The sequence below is a fragment of the Pungitius pungitius genome, chromosome 5, assembly GCF_949316345.1.
Source record: "Pungitius pungitius chromosome 5, fPunPun2.1, whole genome shotgun sequence".
In the NCBI taxonomy this organism is placed as follows: domain Eukaryota; kingdom Metazoa; phylum Chordata; class Actinopteri; order Perciformes; family Gasterosteidae; genus Pungitius; species Pungitius pungitius.
Genome location: NC_084904.1, coordinates 2551064 through 2578564, shown reverse-complemented (window position 1 = coordinate 2578564; position 27501 = coordinate 2551064). Strand labels below are relative to the sequence as shown.

General features: G+C 42.5%; 3 protein-coding genes across 3 annotated transcripts; 1 reads left to right on the top strand and 2 right to left on the bottom strand.

Moving 5' to 3' along the window:
- Window positions 1-574: 574 nt before the first annotated feature.
- rgs7bpa (regulator of G protein signaling 7 binding protein a) lies at window positions 575-7253 on the bottom strand. Its single transcript, XM_037483056.2, has 6 exons — window positions 6308-7253; window positions 5317-5483; window positions 2571-2701; window positions 2154-2298; window positions 1704-1774; window positions 575-1614 (listed from the first exon to the last, which is right to left on the bottom strand). Exons 1-6 carry the CDS (start codon window positions 6455-6457, stop codon window positions 1523-1525), a joined length of 756 nt encoding a protein of 251 aa, XP_037338953.1. The 5' UTR covers window positions 6458-7253; the 3' UTR covers window positions 575-1522.
- Window positions 7254-8067: 814 nt separating this feature from the next.
- Window positions 8068-18063, bottom strand: rnf180a (ring finger protein 180a). Its single transcript, XM_037483053.2, has 4 exons — window positions 14378-18063; window positions 11104-11335; window positions 10075-10200; window positions 8068-9105 (listed from the first exon to the last, which is right to left on the bottom strand). The coding sequence occupies exons 1-4, from the start codon at window positions 15452-15454 to the stop codon at window positions 8900-8902; spliced, it is 1641 nt and encodes a 546-aa protein (XP_037338950.2). The 5' UTR covers window positions 15455-18063; the 3' UTR covers window positions 8068-8899.
- A 26-nt stretch (window positions 18064-18089) lies between these two features.
- htr1aa (5-hydroxytryptamine (serotonin) receptor 1A a) lies at window positions 18090-20294 on the top strand. The gene has a single exon (XM_037483054.2). The coding sequence runs from the start codon at window positions 18838-18840 to the stop codon at window positions 20119-20121; it is 1284 nt and encodes a 427-aa protein (XP_037338951.2). The 5' UTR covers window positions 18090-18837; the 3' UTR covers window positions 20122-20294.
- Window positions 20295-27501: the final 7207 nt, after the last annotated feature.

Below are 27501 nucleotides of genomic sequence, written 5' to 3'. Positions count from 1 at the left end.
AAGTCCTTGGAATGTCTGACTCTTGCCCATCTGAAGTTAGCAGGAGCAAAACCAACGGGATGAATTCTTACCTGGAAGGAGAAAGGAACAAAGTTAAGCTTTGTCCATTAAACGCGGAAGCTGGGATATTTTCCCCGAGAGCATCAGAACGACAACCATGTCATTCTTCAGCTGCAGACCACATACTGGGTGCAAGGCCCAGAGTGAAACCATCACAGGCCAACTCTGACAGTAAACATGGTACCACAATCACAAGTCATGTCTACTTACCTGCCTCCGGCCCATGCAAAGCCCCAGTTTGAGCATCACCAACCTACACCTGGAATGCAAAGTTCTGAGTCTAAACATCTGGTAGCAGTCCTAGAGAAACAAAATGAAATCACATCAACGCTAGTGGAGCAGCAGTACCATTCTTTACTCCCAAGGAGGGATGTGCAACCATTTGATGGAGACCCATTGCAATTTCAAACGTTTATGAATACAAAGCACTTAATTTTCAGTTTGTTAATAGTTTGTCTCCACCCCGTGGAGAAATTGGTGGATAACAGGCAAGACAATTCCGGAGACTGGTTAATCAGTTTCAATAACAAAAGTTTATTAACAATGTAAAATGACCTATATCAGCTTTGACTACCGTACCTTCACCGTGCCATAAATATTGATCACTATCATTAATAGCCATGCTGCGTGGCCTCGGTCTGCCCTGGACTGACCTTCCCTGTTTACACCAACAAACAGATTATTTACTTTCCATCTCCATCTTTGAAAATAATTCAGAGAGCATTGCCTAAAGAGTATGTGAATATACATGTCTAACGTTTCAGTTTGTAGATATATTATTATGTGCAAAGAAGTTTTCATTTTGAGTATTTTGAGTATCATATATTCCATTTTGAAAGCTGAAAGGTTAAAGTTGGATACAGGTACTTTAGGTTTATGGAAGACTAACTTAAGTACATTGAGAAGAAAAAACAGCATTAAACAGAAAACATACACTGTAATACACAACAGACGTACACTGCACAAACCTCTCATCCCAGCACACACATATGAATAACTTTTGTCAAGTGTCATCTTGAAATTTTCAGATGGCTTCTATTCATAATTTAACACATTATTTTTGACAAAAACTGACAATAACATTCTCGATTTTCTTTTTTTTTTTTACATGAATCCTCATTTCAGTCACTCGGCATTGCAGAAGTAAATAAACATCAACACTTTCATATCACCTCTCATTCGCTTTAACATTGTACAAGCAGATATCTGACTTCATTTACAAAAAAAAGGTGTTGCAAAATATCTTAAATATATGTTCATGACTTTTGTTTTCATTACTTTGCAGTTACAATTATTCTTTGTATTACAAAATAAAATTATAAAATGGGCAGCCTTTTAAAAAAAAGAGAAAGAGACAATTCATTTGAAAATGGCAGTAATAGATTGGTGGGAGACACGAGTGGTGAAGGACAGTGGGTAATGGTGTCTTTGTTGCCGCCTCCTACCCACGAAGGCGGGGCCCTCAGCTGGTTACCAGGCAACAGAGCCCAAAGAACCGCCTCTTCCTCTGTCGGACCAGTGGGTAGGGAGTCAGGTTCAGCAAACTGCTGTCATCTGGGCACAACAACACACAGCAGAGCATGAGGTGTGTTTAGGGATGTACAATAGGCTGAAGCTTAATAGATACTGGCTGTCTATCTTACCTTGGTTCTTCAATGGTAAAGGCATTGTCTCCCTGAGTTTACTGAGAAGATTCTTCATCTCCCTCATATCCCTGCAACGACACAAATATAGTCTTAGATCTAGGACGTCTGTCATGTGGTGTATTTACGCACACACACATAGACATACAACTTCAGAAAATGCTCACCTGCCCCATTTTTTGCAGTGTCATCTGAAAATACATCTTAAATACATTTTTTGTGGCATGAATGTGAGGTTTTTTTCCAAGTAGTTTGCAGACTCCTTGCACTTTATATTTTTTGATTCTGTGTCGCGATGAAATGTTGAAATGATGAATGTCAACCAGTGTGTATATATATATATACGTATGTTTCTTTACGTACGTACTACAACGAGGAACACTTTACACGTCAATAAATACACGCAAGTACAAACACAGCACTTACACACAGGAAGAAGGATACACCTACTTTTCTATGTTATCTATGTCAGTTGCCACCAGCCAGGAGAGATGAGGACAGTCAGTGGGGGTAGAAGAGGTTTCCTCGAGGATGGGGATGTCAGAACTCTCCTCTGTCTTACTTTGGAGTCCGGTAGGGCCGCAGGAGTCCTTACCTAAAGCATACAGAGAGCAGCCAGCCTAAACATGTGTCACCACTACATTAAACATTGGGGAAACAAGGATGAAAGGAAACGGACATGAATTTACCCGTCCAATTAAATGATTTGTCAACTTCCTCAAAACATACAAAAATCACTTATTATATATATCCAGGAGTGTTGATTAGGCTGCTGTTAGCATTCAAAGAATGTTTGTGAAGGCTTAGATGACATTCTGAATAATAACTAGCAAACCTAAGCTATGCCATGAGGCTTTGTGTATTAACCTTTCCTGTGAAGCTGCAGGGAGCCCAGCAAGCAGACCGATTTGAGCATCTCAGTGATGTACATCTCCAGACAGCACTGCAGCTGGATAAAGAGCCTACAGATCTCAGGATGGATCTCCCCATCCTCTGGCCTGAAATGACACATGGTTAGAGCACAGAGAGCTTTACTGGATGACTGGAACTAGTTGAACTCTGGATACAATTAACTTTATGAAAAAAAAATAAAACCATAGTTTTATAATAAAACCGTTGTACACAAAGTTCATGTCTCTGTGTAAAGTAAAACAAAAGTTAGCTGATGAGTTTGAATTTGTTGAGCTCAGTAACTTGACATGTATGTGCCAAACCTAACCCTTTAGTCTGTAGCAGTTCCTTTGATCACTACAAACTGCATAAAAAATGGAGCTATTGCCCGATTACGGTAATAATATGGCCAATAGTAATGTAAAGAGTCCAATTCACCTAACTTACTTATTTCTTAAATACTACATGGTGGATTGGATTGTGTGGATAATGTTTTTGAAATATCTTAACACAGATGAAGAGTTACTAATATCAAAAGCGGTTGTAGACTACATGAAAAGAGTTGAGAGATATGCTGGGTTTTTGCATTTAAGGACGAATAAACAATGGCTGCCTGTTTCTTTAGACCGGGTTGTATTTCTTTAATGTAGACAAGGCCAAACTGGCTTGATTTTGCTTGATTATGTTACTGTGTGTCCAAAAAATGTGTAAATAAAATGCGGTGGGTACATTCAAACATAAAACCCCTATCTGAGTATTTTCTACTGCTGGTGACTAGCTTTTAAAAGACACCACAGTTGCATCCAACGTATCAATCCGGTGTTCGAGGGGGGAACTACAGCATGAGATATGCAGCGGGTGTGATATCACTGGGGAAAGTGACAGCGATGGAAGGTGTGAAACTTGGCACCTGGTTCAAATATTTTTCACACAGATCCTGCTGTTGCATTCCCCTCTTTCAGCGACAACCTTCTCCTTCCCGTCCTTGTTTTACTTCTACAGGACCGTTGCTGAAGGAGAGCTGTCATCAACGCTATCCGGCTCAACAGCTGTTCTAAGTCAGAGAGGCCACGCATCACTCAAACCATTGAGACACACCAGCTTTATTTGATTAAAGGGGCATGATCTGTTCCGTCTAATTCGAGCCCTGTGTCTAGTAGTGGAGACGGACATTAAAATGGCCCAGAGAACTTTTAAAGAGCAGGAAGTTTAGAGTGATTTCGATGCCCTGTGGAAACTTGGACAAAAAGAAGTTAAAGTTCTCTCTGAAGCCGCTACACTCTCTTTTTCTAAAGCAGCAGCTGAAAATTCAGGTACAGGACTATAAATGATAGTACACGTTGGCTTGGCGGTATAACTGTATCTAGCTGTTTAATTGAGAGCCGTATATTGGAAAAAAGGAGTGCAGAGCATAAAGGCTCAGCACTGTAAACTGCTCTGTTTCTCGGATGATTTGAATGAGAGGTCATTAAAGCCTTGTTATGAAAATGCACCTGAGATGTACAAAGGAAGTTGCATGATTCATGCCTCCTTATGACGAGAAACATGCAGTAGACATGCTCACTGGCTAACCATATTTAAACTCGGGCCAATGACAAATATGGCAGACCTACATTTAATGGAGATTGATGAGATAGATGAGTTTGCAGGTCTCCAACAAACGTGTATAGGAAGATGGACTATAGCTGGAGCGGACCTAGCGCCCGGGCTTTTGCAAGCAGATAACACCGCAGAGCGTTTTTCCAAATCCCTCTCACTACTGGCGTCAGTCTGTCCAATTGTTCTTTAAGTAAGTGTGAGGTTTCCAAGTCAACTGGCATCTTGGCATCACTGAGGACCTTCAAATCCCAAGCCTCCCTTTGCCCTTCTTCCACTGGCACCAATGTGGATTAGATGTTGTGCTCAATGGAGCAGGCGGGCCAATTCAACAGACATGTCGAGCTTCTTCTGTTCAACAAAACCTCTTGCATAAGTAAGCCTCTATTTGACCTCAAATCCCCTGATCCATGGTTTGCATTGGCTTTTACCAAAGGGCTGTCTTCTTTTTTTTGTGAAGGATGAATCCAAGGATTTCGTTTTTTTGAGAATATTCTGAACTCTACAAAATAACAACATCCATTGTTCAAAAACATGCTGATATATAAATGATCAAATGAACATAACAGAAACACAAAACACACACACATACCCACCAACACTCAAAACACATTAAATATTAAAAGCAATGCAGAAGTCATTGGTTTCACATCATTGATACCGTTATCTCACATATTTGTCCCGGGAAAGCGTTCCATTTCCTGCATTAACGTTTTAGGCCCCAGCTAATGGGAAGTGGTCAGTTACAGCATGTTGTTGGGATTGGTTCCTGGTAAAGCTGCATGTCTCCCTCGTTATTAAGAGGCATCACTTGCTTTTCTTGTTTGTAGTTAAACTCATTTTCTGTTTTCCCCAAACTACCCACCCTTTCATATTTATAAGGCAGACACATGGATAACGTCTTTTGAAGTGTTTAAGCAGGCTTAAATTTACAAGTGCCGAAAACGGGGGATGCTTATGCAAATCAGAGATGTGCTTTGGTTAAAAAATGAATTTAAAAAAGCCATGGAAGTTTAGCGCAGCAATGTTGCAGAGCGCCCAATGTTGGTGCACAGTCACAACCGTGGACAGCCCTTTTGCGGTGTACTTATTTCCAGAACCATGGAGAGCGACTGTGCCAACTCACCCCGATATCAAGGAGAGACTGTGGTGTGCCGCTCTGGCCATTTCGCAGCCTTTAGTCCGGGTCTTCAGCATCTCGGCCCGCAAAGAAGGACAGTCCACGGTGATTTCCCCAATGGAGATAACCAGCTCACGGTACAGAGCCACAAGCGTATTGAATTCTTGGACAATCTGTGTTACAATGCAAAATCACACCAAGTTATTCTCTCAAATCACTTGTTCAACTAAGCACCGCACAAATGCAAAAGAGAGAACTTTTGCTTGTTCTGATCGTTGCGTAGAATGACCCTGGTCTTCATAGACATGTCAACATGAAAACATGTTGGACAGGAAGGACTGCCGAGCAGTACCAGCCTCATATTCTTTGTCTCCCCATACTGAACACAAATAATGTACCAACGTATGTTGCTTGCTGTGATCCAAAGAAATACTAACTTGCACATATATGTTCAAAAAAGTCCATTAATATCTCACAGAAACCGGTGACTAAGCAAAACGTGAAGCCCTGCCATTAAAATAACTTTTAATAAATACAAGTAATGGTGAAAAAACGTATTAACGTTTGCTACATCTGGTGGTTTGCACAACACCAGAGCTTGAGATTGGGTTACAAATATTTCGTTCATTTTGTGCAACTCCTGAATAACATCCTGCTGCACTCAGCTGCATTCCGATCAGGAACATCTCGATAATCTTTTAATTTGTTGTTCAAATTAGCTCAAATCATTAACGCTCAAAATGCAATCACAATCGATCTGCACGCCAAGATGATCTGTTTGCCGTCACTGTCAACAAAGCAATGAAAATGCATCTATTTTTAGGCTCCTCGACCAGGTAATAATCTTCATCCTATTTTTTTTGTTGCAGCTGTTAACAGCTGTCGCCTGTGCATCGCTCGTTCACGGGATAGTCAGTCGTCTTAGAACAAAGGAAGGTTGTCCTATTAACAGCCTGATCAGAGGAACCATGCAGACATCGACGGGTCGCAAACCTACCATTCTGCAGTCGGCCACGGCACGCTGGGCTTTGCGGGTACTTTCGGTGCTCTCCCTCCTCTCCGGGTCTCGGTGAGGAGGCTTGCCGATCTGGAAGATGTTCCCGGCTGATCTGGGGCGGTTTTTGCGCCCATTCGATGCAGAACTCATGCATACACATCCACGAATAAAACAGCCCTACCACAGAACGGTTCTGTCTTTTCCCCCGCAGAAGTCCACCACTTTCTCGCTTCCTGCCTCACCCCCCTGAACCTTACTGTTCACCTTCTTCTCTCCTCCGCTCATACGCTCAATTCACCGCAGACAACTACCGGCTGGGTTGAAACCCCGATTATTGTTTTTGCTCTGTCTATCTTTCACGTTCCTCCCTCTCTACTGTGGGAGAGGGAGCAAATATTTTGCTAGACGAGCCTTAGAGTGCAGAAAAAGTACCGGATGAGCGCCTGCGACTCTTCTCCGCATTGCCTCGACTGCGTCGGGGCGCAAGTCACCTTCACTCCAGCAGCACACGGTGCACACAGCGAAGACTTCACACCCAACCCGGGGTCCAGCTAGCCGAGGAGTCTTCTCTGACGCACCGATGTCGGAAGAAGACGATCGCATTCACGGATACTCTCCAAATGCAACCATTTGCGTGATTGCGCGTTTCCATCAAGCAGCAGGAAACCGAAGCGATAACGTTATTTCTGTCTTCTAACAGAGACACAATGCCGCTGATAGTTTAACATCGCACAGCCTATATGCCCGAGGAAAGCTGAACGTTACAAAAAAGAAAAACTTAATCCCCCGCTACGGGTCTCAACCGGCTTCCAGAGTGCGTTCCCTTCGAGTGTCTCCATCTGGCCGGGCGGGCCCCTCTCTAACCTTGGACAGAAGACGAGCAGTTGCTGCAGGCCTGACGTGGCTCGGGGGCTGGCTGGCAACACTGCGCACCCAAAGGACGGGCATGCTAATTGGGCTCATCAGGTAACCCCCCCCCCCCCCCCCCCCCTGAATTGTGCATAAGCTCCTACACGTGTGGATATACCAGACTGCGGGCCACTTAGTTCAATACACAAATGATGACTACATTTGGGTCAATTTAAACTTTAGAACACTAAGCTTGAAATACACATGTATGCTATAATCATGATATGTATGTGCACTATGTCTTGGGATTAAAAGAGTTTGTTTTATTGTGTGTTTTGGTAATATCTCTGTCACTGCAGCAATAAAAATGTGACATTGTTTGGCGTAGTGTCACTTTGTTAAAGCTCACAGGGACGTAATATGGACGGATATTTTTAGGTCAATTGTTAATAATTGTGTTTTATTATGTAGAGTCTATTTGAAAATATACCTAATGCTTCAAAATTCTGTTACTTGGCTGTAGCTTTTTTCATTGCCTTATTATCGACAAAGAGCTTACTTGCAATCTATATCATTTAAATCATGCCAGACAATGCATGACCACAATAAGTATTATGTGATAGGTAATATGCTCCTTTCATATCACATGGAGCTACAGTATATGAATATAATAAAGCAATAATGTATCAGTACCATACTCTTTTAACATTCCTTAGTTTGCAACTTGGATCCATCTTTCAACAATGACTATTTGCCCTAGCATGCTTTTCAAAGTTCTGAATAAATTAGTAGTCCATTTCAGTGTACGGGGAGAGCTCTTTTTAAACCTTCATTATTATTTAATTATGAAAGCGGAGAAGAGAAAGACTTTCAAATCCATCTATGTAAGTGTCATACAGCCACAGCTCCACTCAGACGAACACAAAGAGGCCCAAATGTACAGTATGATTGTCTTATCATTTGTCTTTTAAAATGTCGATAATGCATTGATCATTTCTTTGACTTAGATTTGAATCTTTTTGAAGAGAATATAACCCATCTTCTGTTTTTTAATGATTAAAGAATTCCTCTTAAATGGCTATTAGTCCAAAAAATGCACACCATTTTAATTAGTGAATGTTAAATTATCCCTTCCTCAGTTGCCAACTGAAAGTCTGTCTCCATGGCCTCCCCAAAGGTATTTTTGCAGGCTTTGCAACCCTCATCTTACAAACAATGGCAGAGGACAGAGTGTCATCCAGGAATACCCATCCCTTTAGGACTGTTTTGCTTCCTACAATTGCTAAACTGAACTAACAACAGAAGTTACACTTGTGCTACCAAGGCCCCGGACTTTTATTGCGGTCAAACCACTTGTTTGCTTTTGAATAGTACACAGGTTTGCTGACCAAATTTGTAAATAATCAAAATGGTCATATCTACTTCTTATAAAGTGCTGTTAGTACAAATAAGATATAAGACTACATAACACACTGTATGTAGACTTGTTTAAAGCACATCATTACAACCTAAGAAATGTTATATAATTCCCCTCCTTACAGGAACAAAACGTGTTGTTTAACCCACATTTCATGTGCAACATATGGAGACAGAAAACAATTTATTCCCACACCTCCTGGTACAATATTTTTAGAGACAACAATCTGGAACACCTGTCATTTCCCTCCATCTCGTCATCCCACCAGCTTAAAAAAATGAATCGTTGTCTCTTTCTTTGTTACGCCATCATTGTTGCCACGACTGTCAAAAAGAAGGGAAAAAGAGGTAGCAAAGGAAGCAGAATATGAAGAAGCCAATAACCCAGTTGGCCGAGTAGATGTAGATGATGACCATGTCCATGTCAAAGCTCCAGCCTCGAGAGTCCTCTTCAAAGTCCAAGTCGCCCAGTTGGTGGCCTCCTCCGTGGGGGAACTGGCGTCTAACAATGGGACCAGACTGCCTCTGGAAGCCTGGTTAGGTGACAAATGGGGCATCTCATCTGGTGGTACTGATACTGAACCCAAAATACTTTATGAAAAATTGTACCTAACTGATTTGTATTTAAATCTGTCTTTGGACCAAAATTAAACAGATTCTGTTGGTCAACTAGTGAAACATTTCTCAGATGGTTAATGGATGCATTATCTTACCAAATGCTGAACGAAATGTTTCAATCAACTTTTATTCTCTCTGTAATTCTATTTGCTCAGTTTATTCCAAAAAACTACTTTGTATCCTGTGTGCTCTATGCCAATAGCAATTTTGACGTGGTGGCGTAAGGTGGGACCCTTTAAAGGTGTAGTTAGCAATTTAAATCAGAAACAGAATTTCAAATTCAGATAATATCTCCTCATGGTCCACTTGCGGTACATTTTGTGCGTGGGTTGAAAAAAATCTGGTGTTTATACAGCGCTGGCTGAAACTGGGCAACACTTTGTGGATTTATACTGGTACACAGGACAGACCCAATCCAGTCCATGTATAAAGCGAGTGGCATGTTAAATCTCTTTTTATCATTAATTGTTTTGGGCATTGGGTTCAAAATACAAGCAATCTTTCTCCTGAATGGCTGACTCCACATTTAATACTTTAATGAGTATAAAGCTGCCAGTAATTGCACATAGTTTAATGGGTAAACATATGGCGCAACATTGCTCAGCATCAAGATCTTCTCCAAAGATGTTTGTGTATTAGGAATTTGCCTGCATGCGTGGATAGGCCTTAAATCTGTATTCTGTATTCTTTAAAGTCAAAGTGTTATGTTTGTACCATTGTAACCTTTGAGGTACTTTTAAGGTGATTGTGTAGAAGGTATCATTTAACCTGTCACAGTTCTTGTCGAGACTTTCAATCGTTCATACAAAGTGATTAGCATTCACTGACGGCTTTGCCAAATCTGATGAAGGTATCGTGCATTGCAGGATTGATTAAAAACTTGCCTCCAAAGATACGGAATACCTTTCGGCAGCTTGGGAGAGGCCACTTCGCACAACTTGCTTTCTGGAAGTTCTGTCTCCGTGAAAGATATTCTTTTGGAAAGAATGTCCTCGCTGTTTGGTTTAGCTCTGTAAGAAGCACAAACAAAAAGGGAACAAACATGAACATCTTAACCACACTGCCACTTCATGGCAGCCTGGATGCATAACGTTTGATTTGCGCGATATATTCTAAAAAGCAGCAGATGCTGCATCACCGGACCCCGTCATGTTTTGTTTCTGTGTCACCTCGGGTTTCGCAATCAACACAAGAATCTAATCTACAACCCTCGTCATCATCCAATCACTCACAAGAGCCCTCAGTGTGTCTGCAGTGCTCATAACCGTGGTCACTCGGTCTTTTTATGGCCGCAGCGGTATCCCTGCCGCTCACTTTCTCCTACACACATCTAGAAGTAGGCCAAAGTGACGGGGTGAACTTGACTATGTCCCCTGTAATCAGCACACGGGGATCACAAGGTTGATGATTAGGAGGTAAGGGTTTCATTTTCCACTGTTGCCGCCCTAATAAAAACCTCTTTTCTTGTCACAGCCCAATGCTTTATTCACTGACAAAGGATTGTATTTCTTATTCCTTATAAGAAGGAACTAAACAACAGCGTTTACTTTGTCTTCTCCTTCTCGTTATGGCTGACTCATCTGGTCGGGCCTGAACTAAAGGTCTACTCTGCTCCCTATGGGATATTTGCAGCTGGGCCCTCTGAACAAATTGTAGTTTAGATGTCATCAGCACATCAGTCAACAGAATTACAAATACACTTAGAGCTGATTATACATTTAGGTAAACATATGAATAAAGTTGACGTGTATATTAATACAGTTAGCTATACATTTTACTGGCTTATTTAAAACTCTATTTTTATGTGTCTGACGTTATTCAATCACGACTTCCGAGCAGAGTCACAAACCGAGGTTATAGTTATTTATAATCATGTGAATTGCACGGCAAGTGCTCTCTGCTCATTAGCTCACCCTTCTGGAAGAAGACATGAGTGATGATGGTTCTGCAGAGGGGGCAGGGGGTGCTGGTGGGGCTGTTCTTAGCCAGCGTCCTCAAACAGGGTTCACAGAAGATGTGGTTGCAGGGTTGACACATGTAAGGACTGAAGTACACATCCAAACACACTGCGCAGATGTAACGTTCTTTGTCCCCAGCGCTCATGTCCTCATCCTCGCTGCTGCTGGATGGGTTCCCCGTTGAGCTCTGGGTGAGGAGGTAAGGCAGAGATAGACAAGATTGATAGGTGTATCTGTATGTTTTTACGTAAGCATCCTCCTCTTCGGGTATATTTATATACAATGTGTGTGTTCAGATTAGTGGCAAACATCTCCAATCCTATTTGTTGTAAATGAAAGCTGTTGTCAGGGACAATAACACCTAGTAGGGTCAGATCAAGAGCAACGGCCAGACAAAGAGCACCTTGCTCGGAAAACTGGGGTCCACTTCTGCGGCCACACCGTGGACCAAACTGAAGAAAACTGAAAATATTGGAAATGCTTTTCTGAATATCTAAAAATTATTGCGTTGTTCATCTCTAAAGTCATGGTGCCAAACTAATTTCTCCCGTGTCACGTCCATACGGAATGAGTCCCCTCCCATTCTACATGTATTATCATTAGCATTAACATGTCATTGTACCAGCTGGCAATACAAATAAGTGAGAATGTCCTCATTCATGTATCTCGTGAGATTGTGCATAAAATACTTTCTTCTGTTCTTCTTACACCCTATTTGATTGGGTGCAAATGCCTTTGACACCGACCTGCACAGCATAATAATATGTGTGAGGAAAAGGTGGGTGTGAGCTCAGCAGAGTGAAACGTCTACCTACGTTTTCTCACGTCTTACTGTAAAGCACAAACGTTGTTTGCTAAAGAGAGCTATTTGACCCCCACGCTGACCCTAATTCCAACTCCATTTACTCTACAGAAAACAAAGGTGTTGCATCGCATCACAACGATTTTTTTCCATAATACACAATTTAGATGCCATGATTTAAAACAACTGTTTATGCTACTGATGTTCTTTACTACTGATGTTTAGTTCTGCCTGTATCTCTGTCACCTCCTCGGCAGTGGTCAGGCCCACATTTCCAAATTCCGGCTACAACTCATGTGAGAGTGAGATTAAGATTCGTCACAGTATCCAAGGCCCCGAAAAAAGGCTCCCATCTCTTTCTCAGACTTATGTCTGCAGACCTGGTGGATTGGTGTTGGAAGCATGTGTCTTAGAAAAAAAGGCCATGGAGAGGTGGGGGACTATATGCCGAGTATTTACCACTTTCTCTCCCAGGGGGAGCTCCTTCGACTTCCGTGTTGCACCAGCCCTGTTTCCCAAGGTGTGTCATTAACACAGAGTAGAGAACACACAGTGCCCGAGTGATCATGGGTAGGCCTACTGATGCTCTCCCCTGGCAACATGAACTTTATCATGGCACCTCTGTCTTGATTACATTTTAAATGTGTGAAAAAGTAAATGCGATTCATTGCCAGAGGGAATGTAAATGAAAGGGATAAATTGAGTCTGTTTACCATCTTGACTTCTCTTGACTTCTAAGATACCTACTGCACCCCTAAACTAAAACACATGTGATTTGTTTATTGTAAACTATTGTAAGACAAATAATTGTATCTGCAGATCTGCAGTCATCTACTCTCTGTATGGAACTGGATGCAGGAACTGTCGCATGTTACCCTACGCAGAAATGTCAGCAAGAAAACATTTACACAATTGTTAAACATGCGAGTTAAGACAACCATATCCACCAAAAATCATTCTCCAAAATTTACATCAGGCTACGTGACCAATGGGTCCAAAAACAAATCAATGATGTGAGAGGGCGAATGACTATTGTTTAGCTGCCGTTACCAAAAAAATAAATATCTTGGACTACTACTAATAGCCAAAATGCTGCATTGAGAAGCTCCCATGTGAAAATGACTACTAACTGGTTAGGAGCAAAATTAGATCAAATTAAAGCGAAGAGCCTTACTAACGATAAACGACCAAGCAAAATCATTTAATTTTCTCTTTTCTAAATGAAAGGGTAAAGGTGGGACAAATATGCGCTCTTTCTTTTAGGTGAGAAGAACAATACCACTCTCAGACCTGCGACTGGTATCAAGCTTCTTATCCGACTCCCAGAAAGAAATGTGAGCTTTCAATACGTGGCTCATGATAACTGTTGGGCCAATTGGGAAACATAAAAACATTTCATGAATTTTCCTCATGTGCAATACGTTCCTTCCCACAGAACTAATTGTCCACATTATACTGAACACAATTGTATCTGCTAGAGCCAGATAGAATGGGTATTATGTATCTACGTCATGAATACAGTACCACACCAGCTCCAATGTGAGGGCGGGAGGGGAATATCTCACCCAAAAATAATACACTAAGCAGGGAGGCGTTGAATTGGAAAATTGACATTCTGTTTTTCAAAGCAACTCATTCTATTTTACTTTCTCTTATTCAGCAGTCGAATAATTTCAATCCACCAACGTAACAGCAGATGTGCGGCAGCCAATCAAATCTGTTTCTGCTCTTTTGTCTGGCTGCTTTTGAAGGGTTCTCCATCCAAGCCTCATCATGCAACTAATTCAGATATAACCCCACTTTAAACTGCATACACAATGGCTTTTGAGATGAGCTGGCTGCTGATAGATCTGTTAGACTGTAGATGAAAAGAACACACACAGACACAAAAAGGGACATAAATAAATACAGGTAGCCATATTTTAGTCTGATTTTCCATTATATTGAACCACACACACACACACACACACACACACACACACACAACTCTAATTTGATATATTAAATGGACCTTTAAGTGGATCAGTTAGATAATTCAAGGAGGGATTGCCTGGACCTGAGCATTTTAGGAGAATTGTGCGGTTTTCTCAAGTATCCTGCTAATGCAAACTGAAAAAGACTACACACGATGACAGCATCGCTTGATTTGGAGACTGAAAGATAAAGCGATTTGTCATTCGGCGGTAGACATTTGCACGGTGGCCAATAAAACATGGACTTCTATAGTTAATGACTGATTTGCATTGTATTAACATTGATTGGGAAACAGGAAGGGGAGAATAAATCATTCCATGATTTGATCATAAGCCCTGTGATTTGTCCTTGTAACACACAAAGATATAAATAATTTCATCCTAAATCTAAAATTACTGGCCAATCATTTGTTTAAAAGAACATTGACATGTCTCAGGTAATTGTGTCATTCACCTGTCTGCTCTCCTGCAGTTGACTTTGTCTCCACCTCTCCCTTCTCTTCTGCCTCCTCCTCAGATACTTGATCCTGTTCTTCTCCCTTTTACTCATCCGTCTGTCCCCAAAAGGAACACTAGGCACAACCAATGTTGAGGATGCGGTCTGACCCGTCGTCCCCATCACGCCACTGCCTCGCTCCTCGCCATCTTCCAAGTCCTCCTCCTCCTCTTCTTCTTCTTCTTCTTCTTCTCCTTCCCCCTCCTCTCCCTCCTGCTCTTCCTCTTCTCTCAGCTCCGGGCCTATCAGAGACAGAATGTGCGTCTGAGGACTTTGGGATGACCCTGCGGTTGCTGCCCCTGTTCCCACCTCCACCCCCAATGGATCTGCCTCTCTGCGGGAACTAAATGAGTGGCGGTGCAGGTTTCCTGCCGCTGTGCTGGATGACATTCTCCGGGGGCACAGAGGTGTGGACCTGGTTTGGTTGGGAGGCTGATGGAGATCAGAAGAAATGGATCTCATTGCTGGCCGAGGGGATTGGGGGTTTACATTAGTGCTGAAGGTCCGGGTGCAGCCAGTGGATGGGAGTCTGTGATGCGTGAGTCCTCGCTGAAAGTTGGTGGATCCTTCTCCAACTTCCAAAGTGTTGTTGAAGGGGGTGTCAGAGTTACCACTCGACAGACTGTCAGTGCCTCCTGTTCCCGGTCTGTCCCGGTCTCCATCTCCCTGCGTGCCACTTCCTTCGGCCTCTCTCTGTCGTGGTTTTCCTTTTCCCCTGCCTCCTGCGTCGCGCTCAAAATGTCCTGTCTCCTCATCCCTGTCTCGGTCTCCCCCCTTCCATCTTCCCCCGCGGTCCTTGCTGCAGGTCTTTCTGTGTGCCTTCCTGCCTGGCAGGGCAGGTCTCACCAGCTGCTCCACGCTGCTCGACCTTCCCTGACCGGCCGGATCCGCATTCCCCGGCCCGGGTCTCGCTGCTCCTTCACACCGGGTGTTAGTCCTGTTGTTACCGTTGTCTTCGACGGAATCCTCACCTCCGTCACCGCCGACTTGGCCTGAGACATTGACACCAGAAGGTCGCCTCAAAGGGGTGCTCATCACGGCACTTTCGAGCACCCCCCCCCACCACCCCCCTCCCCACCCCACAAATCTTCTCTATGCCTCCAACTCCTTTTTGTATAGCTTCCAGCTCCTTTTTTCTGCAAGTGCTAAAGGGACTGGTCCCGTGTAGGAGAGGTGAGCACTGCAGTCCCATGACCTGCCCTCCCCTGCTTCTGTCATTCCGCTGGGACATTCCACACTATTGCCAAAGACAATGTCCCCCCCGGTGGGCCTCATCACAATAGGTGCGCAGTTCATGGCTTGACTATTGTCCCTGGGACAAAACAAAACACACTGCAATGCAACCACTGAATACACAAAAAGTCAGGTGAAAAAACCAGAGCCACCTTTTCTTTTCTCACGACCGCAACTATGGTGTCAGCTTTTTTTCTCACCCTAGGGTTCACAAACAGAACACAGAATGAGTGTGGGTTTTATTTGTGTGTCTGATTTGAAGTTTCTTCCAGACCCTAAGAAATCCTATATGATGATGACATGAGAACAGGTTGCTTTATTCTTTATCAAATGGAGACAAAAAAAAGGAAGGTATTCTTCGTAAGACAGAACAGCAGAACAGCTTATGTGTTGTGTCTTAAGTGTTTAAATACATTGTTACAGTAAAGAGCACAGAAGAACAAAGAATGTATTTAGAAGGAAAATTATTGCCTTCACTAAAATAAATAGAAGAACATAACAAAATGCATGCACTCAAGTTCAGAGACAGAATCAACCTTCTTTCTTGCCATCAAGTCAGACAGAAGGAACCCTGCCACACCTCCTTCTATTTCTCCACCAACACAGCCATGGCTAAGGCATCACTAAGGCATCACTAAGGCATCACTAAGGCATCACTAAGCCATCACTAAGGCATCACTAAGGCATCACTAAGGCATCACTAAGCCATCACAAAGGCATCACTAAGGCATCACTAAGGCATCACTAAGGGATCACTAAGGCATCACTAAGGGATCACTAAGGCATCACTAGGGGATCACTAAGGCATCACTAAGGCATCACTAAGGCATCACTAAGGCATCAGTAAGCCATCACTAAGGCATCACTAAGGCAAACCTCAAAGTTGATTGACAACTCTGTCACAAGATCACAATCCACCTGGCTGTCAAGAAACAGTCCATGAGGCAGCAGAGACACTACAGTCCACCAAGGCTGTAAGAGACACGACAGCATACAGAGCCTGTCGAAACACTAAAATGCACCAATGTCCTTGATGCATCAGACTCCACCGGGGCTGTAAAGACGCTACAGTCCAAGACACAAACAGATCCCGTAGAGCAGACTCTATAAAGGATTTATGACAGGCGGTCTCAACTGGACTTGGTTTTTATCCCTTTATGTTTGTTTTTGACTTGAAGATGTCTTCTGATCATCTTTTTGTTGAATGTTTATGTTTGACGTTTGGCTTCTGTTTCGATTTCTTCCCCAAAAAGGATATGGAGGATATGGAGAAAGAAAATAAGACTTCAACCGAATCTGAATAATCAGCCTCAGGGTTTGATGTTGCTTTGCAGTTTGTGCAGCTGTCTCCTTTATAAGTAAAGGACATGATCGACTTTAACAACTGGCCTGACGGTAACCTCTACCCATCTCTTTTTCCTCCCAAATCCCCTTTTCTCCCACTTTCCCTCATTTTTCTGCTCATGTCTCTGTCTTCAGATTTAATAAGGTCAGGAAGTACTCCCTGATGTGTTTTTGCAGTGTTTTATCCCTTCTGCTTCTCAAAATGAACACTGCATTTTTGATGATTCTGAGCCCCCACACATGTGGAGTATCATACAAATGGAGGGAGTGTAAGACTGAGCCATGTTCTTGTATTTTATGAGCTAAATTAATGAGTGAGTCCACTTTGAATATTAAGTGCCGCTTGCAGCAGAATTTTACTCACCCACATTGCACACTCAGGCAAAATCTTCAAACTTATGCCCTCTGATGAAACTCATCCATGCGTGACTGTGACTAAACTTCAAGTGAAAATGTTGTAATAAAAGAATAAAGGCCCTGAGGTAGTATCGTACAGATTTTCATTATGACACTCAAGGCAGCAACGAGAGTCAGTCAAGTTCAACGAGCATGCAGAGCAGAATGTCACAGTGCCTTAACTTCACTGTTGTAACCGTGGTGGGAAGAGATATGAGTGATTTGTCCTTCATATTGGGTCTACATGGTTATTCTTTAATGATGCTAATGTTGCAGTACCATCAGACAAATTTCATGTATGTCTGACATATTATGGCAATAAACTTTTCCTGATTCCTGAAATGTTTTCTCTTTTTTCTTTCATTTTTAACTTTTCATATGGAATTTTTTGGTAAAACGATGCCAGCTATAACCCCTGCATACCGCTCCCTCCTAGCCACCCTGCAAGCAAGTCTTCCCTCATCTGCTATTTTTTTATTCAAGGCGAAAATTATCTATTTCCTATTTACTTATCCTTTTCTTCTGTATCGAACTTATGAAAGCATAATACTGGTGCAACGGGGGCTATCGTCTGATGCAGTACCCGCTACAAACACCAGATGGCAGCAGCGACCCTCTCAGCACCGTTGTGGCGCTATCCTTAGTCCTGAAACTACCTCTCGCTTCCAGCTCTTTCGGCAGGGTGCCTTACCTTTCATCCCGGCTTGAAACGCGTGTTTTCGTCCCTATATATATTGTAAACCTACTGGGTTTCTCTGAGTTTTTTTGCTTATAAAAAAACCGTCTGTTTCCAATCAAGTTACTTTAAACCAAAAGTAAAGAAGAAGTAGCAATAAAATAAGCCATTTTCTCAGTTCGAGTATTCTGCTGCCATGTTGCATGTTGCTATCATGCTATTTTTGTAATAACTATTAGTATATTAGATTTTAATCCTGATTTGCACCTACAGCATCTGAAATATAAACTAAAATAAATCCACAAAATGTTACAATTAGCGAGTCCAAAGAATAGAACAAAGGAGATACTAAAGAGGGCTCTGCGCCCTCATCTGCTGTCTGCGGTGAAAAACGGAGCAACAAGAAGAGCAGAGGCACAAAACTCCAGGGCGACCTCCACACAGTCTGACGTATCCAAAGCTGCTGGTATAAATGAATTCACGGCGTCACCGAGCTCAGATGATTCGCAGTACCCGTGAGCGCACCCAGCTGTCAACACTCATGGGCTACAGCTCCCACAACCCCCCTTACACACACACGCGCACAGACTCACACAACACCTTTGCGTCATGCGTCCTGGGACCGACGGCACGAACGCGGTAACTCCGATGGACCCCGGCAAAACGCACAGCTACAGCAGTGTGAGGGGCTGATTGGGTCCTGCTTATCTGACCAGCTGCGCGTCCCACGACTGCTCTGGGAAAGTTGCGCTCTCGGTGTGGTCGCATTATGGATTTTATAGCTGCAAGAGGCAACGGGAGCAACGCGACCAGCGGTTACCCTGACGGGGTGGACGTAGTTACCGACTGGGACGGGAGTGAGAATGGCACAGGCTCTGGGGCTCCACCAGATGTAAAGCTGAGTTACCAGATTATCACTTCTCTGCTCTTGGTGGCCCTCATCCTCTGCTCCATATTTGGCAACGCGTGCGTTGTGGCTGCCATCGCTCTGGAGAGATCTCTCCAGAATGTGGCTAACTATCTGATTGGATCTCTGGCTGTGACAGACCTCATGGTATCGGTTCTGGTTCTACCAATGGCGGCCCTCTACCAGGTTTTGAACAAGTGGACACTGGGGCAGGAGATATGTGACATATTTATCTCTTTGGATGTATTGTGCTGCACATCATCCATCCTGCATCTGTGCGCAATCGCCTTGGACAGGTTCTGGGCCATCACAGACCCGATTGACTATGTAAATAAACGGACACCGAGGAGAGCTGCGATCTTGATTAGCGTGACTTGGCTAATTGGTTTCTCTATCTCTATTCCGCCTATGTTAGGCTGGAGAAGTGCCGAAGACAGGGCGAACCCCGACGCGTGCATCATCAGCCAGGACCCGGGCTACACCATCTACTCCACATTTGGGGCTTTCTACATCCCTCTCATCCTCATGCTCGTCTTGTATGGGCGAATATTCAAGGCTGCTCGGTTTCGGATTCGAAAGACGGTGAAGAAACCCGATAGATCAAAAGAGTCCGAGAAGTGCTTGACTGTGTCTCCGGCTATCTTCCACAAGAAAACCAACGGGGAGGCCGGGGGAAAAGGCTGGAAGCGCTGCAACGAGTCGAAGCCCAGCTCTCCGTGCGTAAACGGCGCGGTGAAACACGGAGAGGAGGGCGAGTCACTTGAGATAATAGAAGTTATCAGCACCTCCAAAACGCACCTGCCTCTGCCCAACACCCCTCAATCCTCCTCGCAGGGCTATGAGCACATGAACGACAAGAACTCGGGGGCGAAGAGGAAGATTGCGATGGCGAGGGAACGTAAGACGGTGAAAACACTGGGTATCATCATGGGAACTTTCATTTTCTGCTGGCTGCCCTTTTTTATTGTCGCACTTGTGCTGCCTTTCTGTGCAGAAAGCTGCTACATGCCCGACTGGCTGGGGGCAGTCATCAACTGGCTGGGCTACTCCAACTCTCTCCTCAACCCCATCATATATGCCTACTTCAACAAAGATTTCCAAAGTGCTTTCAAGAAGATCATACGATGCAAATTCCACAGACCGTGACCACACACGACGAAAACAACGTTTGTGTTTACTCAAAAGTGGAGAGACTGAACTGACAGCAGGAAATGTTCGTATACTTTGGGGTGGGAGGGAATCAAGACTTTTCATTCAGGGACTGTGTCTTTTCAAATGTGTGTTCGACCGTGAAAAAAAAAAAAAAAATCAAAACCCGGTGATGAAATGAGACATGACGGGAACGGTCGCTTTTAATGTACAAGCTCGTGTTTTTTTTTTTTGTGTTGTAGCCACAGTATATACCCTATATGCGACAGCAGCCATCGCTATAATGCCATGCAACACGTGTCATGTGCTGATTTCATGCATTCTATCCTGAGACACGTGGGGTTTCCGTCCCACACCATGAGCTTTGTAGCACTGAAACAATAAAAGCAATCGAAGTTTGTCATTAATAAATATGAGTCCATCTTTGTTTAGACAATTAAAAAGTTAATGAGCTAAGCAGGGATCAGGTGATGTTGAGGAAAACCACAACTTGGGACCTGCTCATCATCATCAAATCTTTATGGATCAATTGAAGTTGTTGAGTAAACAAAGCAGTGAGGAACTTATCAATTTGCTTCCACACAAGCCACATGATGATGATGATGATGATGATGATGGGCAATCTAGTAGAGCACGTGGTGTGTTTGATGTGTTTCAGCAAATCAGTGTGGTGTAAAACCCCTCTGACATCAATCCTGCAGGAGTCAAAAGAAAAGATGATGGGCAATTTATTTCCCAAAATGAAGGCTGGCATTACATTTATGATATGTTTTCAGTCATGCAACATCCCTCTTTCACATTGGGGGGGGGGGGGGGGGGGGGGCAGTTTCGGCTTCTAAGGCACCATGGGTCAGTCAACGTGGAGGATGGGCTAAGTGAGCACGAACAGACCAGAATGTAAAATACCGTGTGGCAATTTAGACACAAAACAGATGACACTAAGCAGGATGGATATAGGTTACAGGAACATTTATAACTTATATAATAATAATAATGAATAAAATAGATTAATAATAAAAATCAATTGTGGCACTATAGTTAATTTAGAGGTAAAAATGTGTAAGCATTGGATCTAAATGTAAAATCATTTATAAAGCATTGATGTGGTGTATGCAGAGTTGAGGACAATATGTCAACCCTAATTCCTCCTGTGAGGCACCTGTGAAGCTGTGACAGTTAATGAATGATTGATAATAAAGAATAATACAACTGTAATCAACTGCAATTAAATACACACATATTAACAACTGCTTAAAGTTTGTAATAATCAATTAATAAAATGCAGTTTTTGTGTGTTTCAGGATTCATAAAAACACATCGAACTTAGAAAAAGTAACTCCAGGTCCACTTGCCTCATCTTTTGCTCAGTAGCAATGAAGTATTTATAAATACATCATAAATAAATTTAATTATATAACAATATTTCAACTGTACATACTGTATTTTTAATGAATCATTAACTTTTAATGAACCAGTTGCAAAAGCTTACAATATAGTGTCTTATAAGTTATTCATGAATACATTTTTTTAAATATGGAGTGCAGTGGTCACAATAAAATATATATGAATAATATAAAATAAAATGATTTAAATTTTAGCTGTCCAATGGCTGTCGATACCAGAATCTTTATCACAGAAGTTAATAGAGTCTTAAAAAATGGACTTTTCCCACCAGAGCTAATATCACACTCTGATTTTAGGAAATATAGATTAGGCATGTGCCAAAAGGGATTTAGAAAGGCTGCGGCCTGAGCTGCCGTCACTATACACGACCGCTGAAATGAATCAATGAATCAATGAATCGATAGTCATTCAACAGAAAAATGATTCTGCAACTCTATTAGTTTCAGCTTCTTTATTCTTCAGTTGCGGCCCTCTTTAACAGCGCAATAACAAAGTAAAAAATGTAGCCATAAATTAAGAATTAATTCGATCAAGGGTCCACAATTACCATCACTGTAGTCAGTTTAACAGTTGGTTGCTTTTGGGGAAAATGAATCCCATACCTGTGACTTGTAGGTACGGCGGCGTCAGAAGGCCCTGGAGAGAATGTGATGTGAGCCACTAAGCATGGTCGAGTTTATTTTTCATCAGTCACTATTAAAATCATTACATTTTGGTCCTGGGATGCAGGGATTATTAGGCAGCCACATCTTTTAAACTACGTAGTAATATGCAAGCTTTGGATTGTAGGGCCGTTTTAAATCCAACTCCCTCTAGGATTCTTAGGGAGGCCGGAGCAGTGTGATGACGCAGGAGCATCGTGTCACACCCCCCCTTCCCCCCCCCCTCCCGGGAGGGGAAGAGACGGCAAGAGGATTATATAAAATGGCACCACAAAACAAGGTGATTACAGAGTTTATTGTATATGCACCACTACCCTCTGGCTCGAAATCCGCATAGAAACGGGAGGAGATTATGCCAACACAGAGCAGGTTGTTATTAATTGAGCAATCATCAGCAGCTTGAAGGATGGTCGGGTGTAAATGCAGAGCTGCTCAATGCATTTTTTCACCACTGAAAGTGGCATCAATGTCAGATATTGATAATGTACAGATTATCTATTGAAACATTACACAGAACATAACAAGCCTTTTTTTTCCACAGGCAACCCTTTTGTTTGAGATTAACATTTCATTTTCTTACGTAATTGTAATTTTTTTCAATGTGCTCCTGTGACATTGATTAAAGCGATCAATATCAAACAGCCGTTGCAACTGAAAGTGTGACGCCACAAAGGCCACATGAAGAATAGGCACTCCGAGAAACAAATCTCATTAAAAGGAATTCAATGAATGCAATGTTTTATTGCTTTTTGATCATCAACTGGCATGAGGTCATCAAAGGATATGATAGATTTTAGGTTTGGATCAATCGTCTGATCGCATTAGACAGAGTAAAAGTCTAGTTACTATAGACTGACAAGGAGTTAATAATAATAGTTACAATACTTGATGTAGAGTAGTTAGTGAAATGTTTTTTTTAATCAAATTAAACATAGTTAATTAAATTACTGCCACCTGACATCAGTTGACCATCTCACACGAGTTGTGTTTCAAATAGAAATGCCACGATGAACCCATAAGATTAGGCTTCGTTCAAAAGAGGAGGAACTGATTTATTGATATGGAACACAATCAAAAAAGAATCTTTTGGAAATTAAATGTCCTCTTTTTTTTTTTTTACAGCAAAACAGATCTTTAGCACCACAATGCATTTAAAATAATATAACAATGTGTCCTAAAAGTGCAAATATTTGAACTATGTGAAGGATATAATAAACTGTAAGGGAGGCTGTATCCGGTATCAAAAATGATGGTTGTTTTTTTTTTGTAGTTGACTTAATTTAGCTTTTAATAGATTTTTTTTTTTTTTGAAGAGGAGAGAGGCAAAGATGAGAGGAACATAAATGACTGAACACTCAGCACGACACATGTCTCTGCTTCGCCCCCGTCCTACTGCAGGGCCCTTCTTGATCTGTAACCAGTTGTTTTCAAGGATCTCACGGCCCACAGCCCGTCACACGCTGGAGGCTCTCTCCCTCCCCCCCCCCCTCTCTCTCTCTCTCTGTGTCTATCTCTCTCATCCCAGGCTAAGAGAGGCAGGGAGGGAAGAGCACCTGTAAACTTAGTCAGACATGGAGAGATTACGGTTTCTGTGTTTTCTGACACATTCATTTTTCTTTTTTTACTACGAAGGTTAGTGGAACTCATTTGGAAAACAATGCGTCCCGTGTGATGGATAAAACAAAGTATGTGTTCAGATAGTTTCACCCTCAAACAAACAGAAACGCGCACACACACGCAAGAGAACGCATCACTTTGATGGAGGGCAGGCATCACATGTTCATGGACAACAGTAAAGAGCGAAAAGTAAACCAATGCGCTTTCCGTCGCTTTCCTCTTTCACAAACAAACCAGAAGCACAAGAGTGATGGAGCGTGTTGCTCCAGAGCCCAGAGCTATTAATATTGCAGCCAGTGAGATACACTCCACCTTAAACGTGACATTTTTTTTAAAGAGAGAGTGACAAACAGTGCGTTAAGAGGGGCAGAGGGAAATTAAAATCTGTCATTACTCACAAAACCAAATGTCAGTTCACAGCCCGCACCCAACTGCAGTTTGAACTTTACTGTCTCCATGGGGGAATTTGTCTTCTAGCCAGGTGAAGCACAACTTCAACAGGCCGAAGAAAAGGATGTATAAGAAGTAACCGAAATACGTAAAACACCGCACACGCATGACATAAAACAAGGTAGCAATGTAGCATAAAGGCTGGAGCACATCCATCCATTATCATCCGCTCAATAGTGGCTTAAGCATCATCATTATGAGGAGCTTTAAATGGCAAGAGAGGGGACAATCAGACCTCTGTCCAAGGAATAAGAGGACAGTAAGAGCATTTCAATCTGCTTTTTTTTGTGGGAAACTGTGCTTTTTTAGATGCAGCTAAAGGTTTATATACCATTAAAACCTTTTACGGTTGTATTAAATGAACTTTATCATCTTCCAAGTCTTAAAAGCAATTACTTGGAAAAATGTGGCTGGCGCTGTAACATCTTCACTCGCATAATGTGATTTCACAAAATGAAACTGAATGGAGCAACGGTGCATAATAATGTGGCAATCAAAGGGCCAACAAACAAGCAGGATGATGAATTATCACAGTGCACAAAGCTATTACAGTAACTGACTGTATCTCAATCTCTCTTTAATAAGCCGCCATAAGAAATCAGCTGTTTGCCTCTTCTCTGGTTTCCTCTGCTGTAAACTACCTGCAGTGGAAGGTTGCAATCATGACAGGGTACACAATTAAAATGCAAATACCATACCTACGTATGTTATTGATGTTCTTGTATTTTTCTTTATAAGTCTGTCATGTTGCACCATATATTACACTTCTTATTACAATTTGACAGCTTTTTTCAGATTCAGGTATAATACACTTGTAGGCAATACATATATATGTATGCACATATGTATATGTATGTGTGCACAGGTTTTGATTTGGGTCTCCCTGCTGCTAGCTCTTCATCGATGTGTAGTTGGAAAACACAGTCAGAGAAGAAGAGCGAGAGACAGAGAGACAAATTGAGAGAGAGAGAGAGAGAGAGAGAGAGAGAAAGAGAGAGAGAGAGAGAGAGAGAAAGAGAGAGAGATCTTGGAGAGCGAACATCAGTCGGCTTATTGCATCATAGCCAGCAGGCAAAAATCTGCCAAGGGTGAAATCCATTTCCTTAAAATGAACTCAAAACAATAACAAAACGCCCCCCCCCCCCCCGTCTCTGTTTAATCTCCTGCCAACTCTTGCAAAGCATTTTCTCAGCATCTCACCACGTGTCCCGTGAAGACGCTCGCGTCTTTCTATAAATTATATAACGAGCCAGCTATTTGTCCTAGGGACATCGAATGTCATATAGTTACATTTTTTTATATACATTTCCTCTGTGGCGCTGTCAAACAATAACGACAGTTTAGGATGCTGTTCATCCGTCACGTGTCTGCACCCTCAATCAATCACGCCTTTATTGCTGCTTCGTAGATCTTTAATAACGACATCACAGTTTTGTGTTTTTGTCATGTTGTCTTAATTGTCAACAAGATGCTGAAACTGGCAGGAGATGCACATTAATTGGCCCTGCCGATGTTCTTGTTTGCCTAAACATTTACCTTGTTTGTCACTCCCCAGGGATGTCGCCTCATTTAAGTAAGGGAGCGACAATGAGATGTTTAGTCGTAGATCAATGTCAATTAGTCACGAAGTCAAGCGTCTGGATCACGCTCTAAAAAAGACTGATATGAGAAAGATGTGCTTCATGAAATGCGAGAGGAGCAATGAAATGGTGAACGATTTTGAATCTCAATTAGACCGAAGAAAGGAAAATCCCGGCTTAAGGCTTTGCCTTGATGGCCTTGAAGCTACTGCTTTGTGCACATGTATGTGTAGGCAGTACCCCATTCAGCATTGAACATAAACAGCATTGTTACGTCCCTGACCATTGTTGGTGGCCTGTGTATACTTGTCTTTCCGTGTTTTGCAGACAGCCCAGCAGAAGGTAATTGATGGTCCATCCCGGTGGGGGCGGCACCAGAAGACATCACGCAGGGGCTCGCTCGTGCAGGGAGGCATTTGGCTGTTTTGGCTGCCACCAGCAGGGATTCAACCAGCCTGGGAGTGAGAGTCCGAGAGGGAACCACCAGGTAGCGTTGTGGCCTATTCCCGGAGGCCTGTCTGTTTTGCCTTTAGTTTCTTTGCCACTTTGAGTTTTAAGGATTTGTTTTAAGAATCTATACCTTTTTGATTGTTGTTTGTCCTATCCGCTGTGGTCTGATACTGTCCTTACTTTCCTGGTGTCTGTTTGGGTGTTGCCTCACCCTAGCAGGGAACTGAACAGTATAGCATACGTTTACAGAAGCGTATGCTTTTGGCGGCTGTGGTTGAAGTGCATACAAAGGCACACAAACCGTGTCTGGAACGAGCGAGCGCCTTAAGGGTTCTAATACGCCTGTGAGGGATTATTAAACCTCTGTAAACCCACGTGGTGCCCGGTTGTGTGTTGGTAAGTGAGGCGTGCTATTATTTTTATTATGCGTGGATGTGCGTGTGATTTATTTGTGTACAGGTCCTTCTAAAACAATTAGCATATTGTGATAAAAGTTAATTATTTTCCAGAATGTAATGATAAAAATTAAACTTTCATATATTTTAGATTCATTGCACACCAACTGAAATATTTCAGGTCTTGTTGTTTTATTGTTTTAATACTGATGATTTTGGCATACAGCTCATGAAAACCCAAAATTCCTCCAAAATATCTCATAAAATTTGCATATTTCATCCGACCAATAAAAGAAAAGTGTTTTTAATACAAAAAAAAGTCAACCTTCAAATAATTATGTTCAGTAATGCACTCAATACTTGGTCGGGAATCCTTTTGCAGAAATGACTGCTTCAATGCGGCGTGGCATGGAGGCAATCAGCCTGCGGCACTGCTGAGGTGTTATGGAGGCCCAGGATGCTTCGATAGCGGCCTTAAGCTCATCCAGAGTGTTGGGTCTTGCGTCTCTCAACTTTCTCTTCACAACATCCCACAGATTCTCTATGGGTCTCAGGTCAGGAGAGTTGGCAGGCCAATTGAGCACAGTAATGCCATGGTCAGTAAACCATTTGCCAGTGGTTTTGGCACTGTGAGCAGGTGCCAGGTTGTGCTGAAAAACGAGATCTTCATCTCCATAAAGCTTTTTAGGCAGATGGAAGCATGAAGTGCTGCAAAATCTGCTGATAGCAGTGGCTATCAAGTGGCTTGACCTGGGGAATGCGGCAACCTGTAGCCCATTTCCTGCACACGCCTGTGTACGGTGGCTCTGGATGTTTCCA